A 9,522-nucleotide genomic window follows, 5' to 3' on the forward strand; every position below is an offset into this window, starting at 1 on the left:
TTATGTTTTTAAAAATGTATTCATTTTTATATATCCATGTACATATATATATACGTACATTCTTTCTTATAGAAACCAAATAAGGAATTGGTAGCAGTTTTGTTAAACATTCCTTTTTTCCCCCCTCTACCAGTTAAGGGATTACAGATGCAAATACACTCTCATCATCTACATTAAAATCTTGTGGGTCACTACAGAAGTGAGTGTGGCTTTGTGTTGTACTCCTGGGAACAAGATGTTCCATTTCCCAGCTCTGCCTTGAGTTTTTCTGGTTTTGTGTTGAAATGATACTGAAGTTGTATTTCTAAATTCTCTCCTTTCGTGTGGGTGTTCCTGTGTAGAGATTTGCTCAGGATAATACATTTTAGAATTTGAACCAGAGGAGTCTTTCCCCTCTGATGTAAGGCACCTCTGTGGGACAAAATGTGTTAATTATTCTATAGCCCAAGGAAGTAGAAGCAGGTGGCCAAGCTAAATAAAGCGAATGCTTGCTAAGAAGAGGAAAGAAACTACTGTAGATCCCAAATTCAGCTTCAGCTCGTAAAAGACACCCAGCATGTCTTTCCCTCTTTGGGGAGCTCCCCACTGCCACATCTGGCTTCACTTTTGTTTTCCAGCTGAGTTTATTAGTTTTGCCATTTTGGATATGGCTGGGCTGACCTGGAAAGACTGGTCTGAGAAATACTCTTGACATTTCAAGTAGAAACAAACCCTGACATAGATTGGCTTGAGCCAAGTTTGGGACCATCTCTGTGAACTCTTCAAAGCATCGTCCTCTTGTTTCCTGATGAAGAGGGAGACGTAAAGTAGTACAACTTGGTGGCTTTTCGGGATTCTTCTTTGTTACACTGCCAGTCGGGCTCTGATGTGGAAATCTGCTTCTCTCTCCTCCCGTGCCTGCAGGCTGGGGGCTCTCAGGTCATCTTTACCAACCCGCTGGAGATAGTCAAGATTCGGCTGCAGGTGGCTGGAGAGATCACTACAGGGCCCAGGGTCAGTGCCCTGAATGTGCTCCAGGACCTGGGACTCTTTGGTTTGTATAAGGTGGGTAGATTCCCTCTGGTTATCTCGACAGAGAGGTTGTGATGTACACAATAGGTGTGTGAAAGACTGTGGAAACGGGCTTCTTCCCCCAGTGGAACAGCAGCCGAGTCCAGTAGGGTCGTTCCTGGAGGAGGGGCAAACAAAAAGGAAAAGGTCAGGACACTTGTATTAGGGGCTGGGGCTTCACAAACTTGGCTCGCCCTCAGGCCCCCGGGAAGCTGCCAGCAGGGAGGCCAGGCTCCCAGCCTTCCGTCTGCTGAGGGCTTGGGGAGACTGTGGCGGTCTCTTCGGGCTGGTTTAGGACTTCGCGATAGTCTTACGTTTATTTTGAGTCTGAGTTATCTCCATTGTTACCTTCCCAGTAGGAGATTCTTTTTGTCTTAATAATTTGACCTTGGTGAAACAGTAGTCGAGTTTGGTAGGATTCGGGTCTTTAAGAAGTTAAGTGGTGGGATTTGTCAATAATGAATTCTATTTAAAAAAAAAAAAAAAAGAGTGTATTGTATTTTAGCAAAGTGCCAGTGAAAAGCTTCCTTCCCTGCAGGTATACTCACTCCCATCATTACAGATCAGATGTAATGGAGCAGAAGCTGTTATTTTTCTTAAACAAAGAAGAGTATTTCTTTCCATTCTTTTGCCTGGTATACAGGAGAATACAGAAACCTAGCTGCTGTAGACAGCTGTGTTTCCACAGCATCTGACTTATTTATAGATCCATCACTGCAGAAGTGTGTAAATTGGCTTCTGTAGCAGCAACTGAGAAATGAGAAATTCTGTGTTTCAGACTCACACAGCCACAGAGCTCGTGGGAGACCACTCAACCGGCGATGCCTGGCTTGAGATTTGTACACTCCCTGCCCTCCATCCCCCAATTCCCATCCTTATTGGAATTTTCTTTGAGATGGAATTTATTAATATTGTTTCTCTTTGTATCATCCTTCAGAGAGTGCCTGGAATTTAAAAAAAAAAAAGTTTTAAATGTTTTACAAAGAGCCCCGAGGAAAACAGTGCCAGAGCTGGAGCGCCCGCCTGGCCGGGGAAAGCCCTGGGCAGTGGAACGCGTGTGCTACTACCAGGCTGGGGAGCGTGTTCACTGTGGCCTCAGTCACTGGGACAGACTTTCCCTGGTGGCTTTCTGCCCCCGTGGAAACCTGCTAAAACACCGTGTCTGGCTCCCCCCAGTCCTCCGCTGTTTAGGACACGGGGGACATTGGTGGTTTCTTCCCCCTTCCTTGCCCACTGCCGCGCCTGCGGCCCCTCACCTGGCACTGCGGGGGCTCCAGCTGAGTGGACTGAGTTGGCAGTTTGTTCCTTTGGGGCTGCCTTTGCTCGTTGCTTTGGAAGCTCTTAATACTGGTTTCCAAGTCTGTTCCCCTGCCCTCCCCCCAGCCCCATCAAAACCAAAAAGAACACGCCTGGAAGTTTGAGAATTGAATTTTTATTAACCTTAAAAACGATCTACACTGGCAATGCCAGGAAATTCTAAGTTGTCAGAATAACATCATTGTCCAGTTAACTAACTAGGACTGCAGGATCCGCCAGCCTTTCCCAAGCTCTAAGCCGGGTCTGTTTCTCTGTGTCCCACTGGTTCTCCCCACCTCCGCCCAGTGCAGTGCGAGGGACACCTCAGGCTTGTCACCTTGGGGGCATTCACACCCTGTTTATACAACTGCTGTGCTCTGTTTCCTCACTGTGTGACAGGGTGCCAAAGCGTGTTTCCTCCGAGACATTCCCTTCTCTGCCATCTATTTTCCTGTTTATGCTCATTGCAAACTACTTCTGGCTGATGAAAACGGACGCGTGGGAGGTTTAAATCTCCTTGCAGCTGGAGCCATGGCAGGTAACTACCTTTTTTTTAAGCCAAAAGAACCCTCCCCCATTCTCTGTAAGAAGTACAGAATCTCTATGTACTTTCCCCCTTTATTTCTGGAAGGGTTATTGTTTGTATCTGACTTAGTTTAAATGCGATCTCTTTTTCTCCTTTGTGAGATTGCTGTAATTCTGATGAGAGTTAATTACATTTGCATAATGTGGGTAAACAGCTTAATGCAGCTCAGCAACTTGGAACCAAATTAGACCTGCCCGTCTGAATCGGGCTTCATCATTCACGTGTTTCTTAGCCTCCGGTGCCCCTGGAACTCCGTGCAGCCAAGCTAAGCATTAGGTGGAAAAGTTCTTTTTCCAATCGCTGCTTTGCTGTACCTCATGCTGATGCACAGTCTAGAATGCCCTCACTTTCTAGCATATTGGAATCTATACAATTGGCTCAAAACTGAGCTTTTATCATGAAGCTGTTCCTGTACCTTCTACTCTCATCCTTGGACCAAAGTAAGCGATACTTCCCCAGCAAACCACCTTGCCCTCAATTGGCATCTCTTCTCTGAACACGTTCTGTCTTAATTAATGATTGTTTGTATGAGTTCTGTCCTCTGTACTAGGCTGGGAGCCCCTTGAGGGCAGAGGTTTCATCTGTTCACCCTTGCCTTCCCCATGTGGCCAGCATAGTCATAATAGGATAAATGTCAATCACTAAATGTCATTGGACGATATGAAAATCTTCATCTGGTCTAAGATAACAAGTTGGACAGAAGAGAGTCATCTGAAAGAGAAGCCTAAAAAATGCAGGAAGGTACCAAGATGCTTCCTTCTGGCCTCGTGGGTCTAGCCGTCCTCTTGAGTTGTGAAGGAGCTGGCTTGGGGTGAAGGGCGGGCCAGGTGTCCCTGGCTGCACCAGCACTCAGGGTGACAGAGGAAGGGAAGGGCTCTCAGGATGGCAGAGGAAGGGAAGGGCTGTGTCTTTCTCCACTACAGCAGGGCCAGGACAGAAACGCGAAGGGTGGACACAGACTCAGACGCCATCCCCCAATGGTCCGAGGAGCTGACTGCCTGAGCGCGTTGCCTGTGGGGCTCTCCCCAGGCTCCTCCTCCTCTGGTGCCCTGGCTGACCGAGCCAGGGCAGCTGCACACTTCCCAGTGTGCTGTGTGGCAGGAGCCTGCTTGTGAGGGCGCTGGGGTGGACCGTGTTCTCACCCTTGATGACGGAATGACGTGAGGATTAAGGAGCTCTCTTAGGGAGCTTTGAGCCCTTATTTGGGGTCTGGCAAATCCCCTGTCTCCTCACACTTGTATCTTCAGTCGATTGCGTGCACATTTGAAAGGCAGTAAAGCTACCTGCTCAGCCTTGGCCCCGAGCGCTCACCCAGCCCCTTTCTGGGGCTCACCAGCCTCCCCGTTTTAAATGGGGCCAGCAGATTTTTCCTCAAGTCTTTCCTCTGCGTTCCAGTCAGCAGCAAAACACAGCCAAAGAACAGTGTGGCCGTGGACAGGCTGCCAGTGCTTGATTTCCACGCACCTGTCAGCACCAACTTCTCGTCCACAGACTTGTGATGTCAGTTTCACAGAGATGAATTTGTCTAATTTTTACCCGTAAAGCTTTGCTGGCAGGCACAGAGAATATTCAAAATTCAGCACATTCCATAGGCAAGCAGTTTACCTAGTTTCATCTGAGTAAGGCGTAGAGCCATGGGGGGCTGTGGGCCGCGTCCCCCAGCAGAGCCCCGAGCCCAGCAGCTCTGTCTGCCTCGTGGTGATTCTGTGATATTCTGTCCAAATTGGATTTCTCTCCCCCGGAGGAAGGTTATCTGGCTCCTTTGTTCCCTGTTTTGTTTTATAAGTAAAAGGTGTAGTTGTGAAATCTATCTTGTGTGTCCTGCTGCTGATCAATCTCAACACGACCCCAGGGAAGTAGGGCACCGGGGAGAGATGATAAGGCCTTTCCAGGATCAGGCCCCTGCTGTTCCTTAACTGGTTGCCTGGCTCCTCTGCTCCGGGTAATGACTTCTCTCATACAGCCTGTCTGAAAGCATCAGTCAGCTCCCCTTAGCCCCTCGAACAGGTGAGTGGATATGAATATGGATACTCACCTCGTACATTATGGTGACAAGAATTGGCAAACAAACCTACAGTTTGATGTCAGATACATTTAGGAGCTCATTAAATTGACATTATCCTCATTTCTCATACATGAAAATACTTGATCTTATTTAGGGAGGGAAAAAAGGAGGTACAATAATTGAGACCTAAAAAGGAATTAATTGTCCTAGTGATATTATTGCCTTTTCCCCTCTCACAGTTCTTTGGGATCATGCAGTATAGAGTGATTTTCCTAATTCAGAAAGAGAGGAGAATTTTACCCTGACCACACTGACGCAGCTAATAGGCATTTGTGTCCTTTTCCCATTAGTTCCCAGGCAGCTGTTTGAGAGGCTTTGAGTTAGAACATTTGAAGTTGCGAATTGCATTGTTCGATGTTGCAGTATTTCCGCCCCTCATAAGGTACTTTGAATGAATTAAATGCGCCTTTCTCCGGAAAGGTGTGCCTGCCGCTTCTCTGGTAACCCCTGCTGATGTCATCAAGACAAGACTGCAAGTGGCTGCCCGCGCTGGCCAGACGACATACAGCGGTGTCATCGACTGTTTCAGGAAGATACTCCGGGAAGAAGGGCCCTCAGCTTTCTGGAAAGGGACTGCAGGTAGGGGCGGGGCCGTGGGGATGGCTGGCTGGCGTTAGGGCCTCCCCCGTCACCACCAGTCATCTTTGCCAGTCAGCCTGGTGTTAAGTGCCCCCTCCTGTCTCTCTTGCAGCCCGAGTGTTTCGATCCTCTCCCCAGTTTGGTGTTACCTTGGTCACCTATGAGCTTCTCCAGCGGTGGTTTTACGTCGACTTTGGAGGCCTGTAAGTGCAGCTGTTCACCACCTTTATAAAGAAAGCACCCAGATCGAACAAGCCTCCTTCAGCCTACAGAGGCAGCTTTGAAACTGGCAGGGCAGAGACTCCTGTAGGACCAGGGCTTCTAATGCAGACAGTGGGCGTGAGAAGCCTCCGTGGTAGGGCAGTGTACGCGCTGTTACGCAGCTACGTAGGGAAAGTTTAGGGAGGCAGCAAATTATGTGTCATCTTTTTTTTTTTTTTTTTAGTGTAAGCAAAACTGAGCTTTATGGATTTAGGTTCTTATTATTTAGATGTCATTATATGACCTTTTCTCCAGAACAATGTAAATTTGTATTAGTCACATGAACTTTCTTGCAAAGGCTCAGTTAAGCCCTTCACACCCCTGAGATTTCATTATTCACTGTAATTTATTATTAGAATAGGTATAGATGTTCTCCAATTTTAAATTTTTTTTTATCCTCACCCGAGGATATTTTTCCATTTTTTGTACAGATAGAGTGGGAGGGAGAGAGAGGAAGGGAGAGAGAGGGAGAAACATCGACGTGAAGGGACACATCGAGTGGCTGCCACCCGCACGACCAACCAGGGCCGGGGACAAAGTGCAACCGAAGTACGTGCCCTTAGCGGGAACCGAACCCGGGTCTCTCCGGACCGCAGGCCGACGCTCCAACCGCTGAGCCAAACCGGCCAGGGCGGTATAGATGTTCTTAGAGCCAATTTATTGCAAACCAAACAGAGAAGGTTCAAAGAGAGGCTATGCCCGTGGGCATAATCACCGGTGAGATCCAGGCCAGAAACTGGACCTCGTGAAGCTTCGTGCCGGAAGCTTGTGCCGGAGAGAAGGGCGGAGAGCCGCTTGTGCAGTGTGCTGGTGGGGAAGGTTATGCCAAAGCAGGCGGTCGTTACTCAGCGCCAGGCCAAACCCCACGTCTGGGTCTTCACCTCATAAACCAGGTAGAAGGCCTCACACAAAGAAAGAACAACAGTCTTACAATCTCAGGCTTTCCCGTGCTTTTGTGTTCCGTAAAACTAAGAATTATTTCTGTCTCTTTAAACAATTTTAGCAGTAACCTCCATGAGTTTACTGTTTTAAAAGTTAGAATTTCAAATTGTCAAAATAAAGGAAAAGTGTAAACTTATGCTTAGTGTAGAAAATTTGGAAACAGGAAAGCATATAAGAAAATCACTCATAATCCTACTTCCCAGAAAGTGTTACCATTTGAGTGTATTTTCTCCTTTCTGCTTTCTGTGGGTCTATTTATGTAAGTAGATAAGCACTGAAACTGAGGCCACTGTCTTCTCCCTCAAGCACGGGAATGTGTTTCCAAGGCCCCATAAGTCATGACTCCTGTAGCGTAGACAAGGAACCGGTTGTATAAACAATACTCTTCTTTGTGGCACATGGATCAGATGGAAAATGTTCAGCGTTGGGCCTTCCTCATCAATCCTGGGCGTGCTAACCATTGGCTTTCCCTATCAACAGCAAACCCTCCGGCTCAGAACCAACACCTAAGTCACGCATCGCAGACCTTCCTCCTGCCAATCCGGATCACATCGGTGGATACAGACTCGCCACAGCCACTTTTGCTGGCATTGAAAACAAGTTTGGCCTTTATCTCCCCAAATTTAAGTCTCCTAGCGGTCCTGTGGTTCAGGCACAGCCAGTGGCAGCGGCTCAGTGATGAGACGACCGCTGAGGGTGGCAAAGTGGCACCTAGAAGAGGGGCCTAGAGAGCAGCCCTCCACCTACCCGTCAGCCGCATGGTGCTGGCTGAGCTGAGGAGTCTATATGTCATATACATGTATTTGTTTATAATGATTTGCCCAGGAAAAAATATACAGTGCAGTTTCCAGCTCTTGTCTTACGTGTTGAAATGTTTCTAAGCTTTGGCATGAATTAGTGTCCTAGACTGCTTTGCACAGCTTGCACTTACAGTGAGTGACTGTACATATTGTACATCTTTGTACAGAGACATCTTGGCACCTCCTCCCAACAAATCACATTTATAGAATGTAATGCAGTTCTGAGTGGCTTGAAATGTACAGACTGTTTTGAAAGTGTTTTATTAAGAGTCACATCAAAATAAATGTATTACAATTAAATTCGTTCTCTTTTTGGTGACTGATGGAAATGAAGTATCAGTATTGGATGTATTTAATTTCTAGTTTGTTTTCCATTCTGGAATAAAGGGGATTTGCTGATAAAGAGGAATTACAAGACCAAGTGCTGCCACCACTGATCAGAGACCCTTTGGAAAAGAGGCATGCCCGTGGGGGCAGAGGACCAGGCTAGAGGCTCGCGTGTGCTGGGTGTTTCCGTTGTATCTAACGTGTGCGGATCCGCCTCTGTTCATCAATCAAAAGGCATTTCCCGGACGCTCCTCTCCTGTCATGGTGCAGGTGGGGAGGGACATCTCAGCCCTACTGGCATCGTTTTGCCTTCCTCTGACACAGCAAGGCAAGGGCTCAGCTGTCAAAACAGTTAAAGGGTACTTTGGCCGTTTTCCTTCATATGGATATGATTCCAATAAAAAATAAAATACACACCAAAATGTATGCATGTAGTTGAATTTTCCTTCGTAAATATACTGATTGATAGTGCCTTTTATTTGATTCACTACGGATTCCAAATTACTCACGATCAGGTTACACTTTCATAGGAAATAGTTTTAGAAAGGACGGTGGTGGAATGAGGAGGGAAGAAGAAAGAAAAAGCCCTACCTTGGGATTCAGTGGGGTCTAGGTTCTTCCTATGAATCCAAATCAAACTACTTGTTGCAAAAGTCACTCACCAAGGGTGTGATGACTAATTTAGATCTTAACCTGCATCTTGACTGCCACATCGACACTTCGGCATGTTGTGACTTGATGTGGAACATCGGAATTTATTTGCTTCAGCAAATGTTTTCAAGGGGCAAGCCTGCAGATGGACCAAGTCCCTTAGTACCCTACACAGCGCTCATCAGCTGACCCGTGGGCTCTCAAGGCCCCACAGGAACAAAAGAATTAGCTTTGAAAGCAAAGTTTTCAGTTGTTCCCATGGGCATGGAATGAGTAACAATACAGTTGTTTTGCTGTTACCAACTGTTAAAAATAGGTAATCTGTGGATCTGTTCTTACAAAAGACTCACATAAATCTATATATGTATGTAGAGTAAGATGTGAAAATGCCCTCGACCCTGCTTCTCCCTTTACTTGCTGCCCCAGAGGTTATCACTGCTAACAGGTTAGAGTATACATTTTTAGCCAGTTTTTCATCTATATATAAATATTTATATATACATATTTATACTTAGAAACAGGATTATGTTTTTAAATCTACGTGGGTGGTGTTCCGTGACTTCCTTTTGTTAATGTCATGTCTCTGAGGTCTTTCCTGTCAGTTCACAAAGGTTTACCTTAGTTTTTAACAGTTGCATAGTACTGCATTGTATGGGTTATGATACTCTTAATAAATGATCCCTTGTTGACATTTACTCATTTTTTTCACAATTGCGATCAATGCTGTAGTGAACCGTAAACATCCATACACATATTTTGATTAGTACTTCATTAGGATAGATATTTGAAGTTGGAATTGATAATTCATGTGTGGGTTTACATTTTTATATATATTGCCACATTGTTCTTTAAAAAGGGCTTTACGCCCGGGCCGGTTTGGCTCAGTGGTTAGAGCGTTGGCCTGCGGTCTGGAGAGACCTGGGTTCGGTTCCCGCTAAGGGCACGTACCTCGGTTGCAGTTTGTC

The 9,522-nt window shown here is 46.4% G+C and overlaps 1 protein-coding gene across 2 annotated transcripts in view; it reads left to right on the forward strand.

Annotated features, from left to right (window-relative positions):
- Nucleotides 1-8,332, forward strand: part of SLC25A12 (solute carrier family 25 member 12) — a 94,246-nt gene extending 85,914 nt beyond the window's left edge. The window contains exons 14-18 of one of the 2 annotated variants that reach the window (XM_036254134.1): nt 904-1,044; nt 2,746-2,884; nt 5,418-5,576; nt 5,689-5,779; nt 7,260-8,332. In XM_036254134.1, the coding sequence (XP_036110027.1) occupies nt 904-1,044; nt 2,746-2,884; nt 5,418-5,576; nt 5,689-5,779; nt 7,260-7,458 (729 nt within the window). In that variant the 3' untranslated portion in view covers nt 7,459-8,332. The remainder of the gene's footprint in view (nt 1-903; nt 1,045-2,745; nt 2,885-5,417; nt 5,577-5,688; nt 5,780-7,259) is intronic. The other variant, XM_036254135.1, reaches the window with a different exon arrangement.
- The last annotated feature ends 1,190 nt before the right edge of the window (nt 8,333-9,522 follow it).

Source organism: Molossus molossus, unplaced genomic scaffold (genome assembly GCF_014108415.1).
Source record: "Molossus molossus isolate mMolMol1 unplaced genomic scaffold, mMolMol1.p scaffold_m16_p_11, whole genome shotgun sequence".
NCBI classification, from domain to species: domain Eukaryota; kingdom Metazoa; phylum Chordata; class Mammalia; order Chiroptera; family Molossidae; genus Molossus; species Molossus molossus.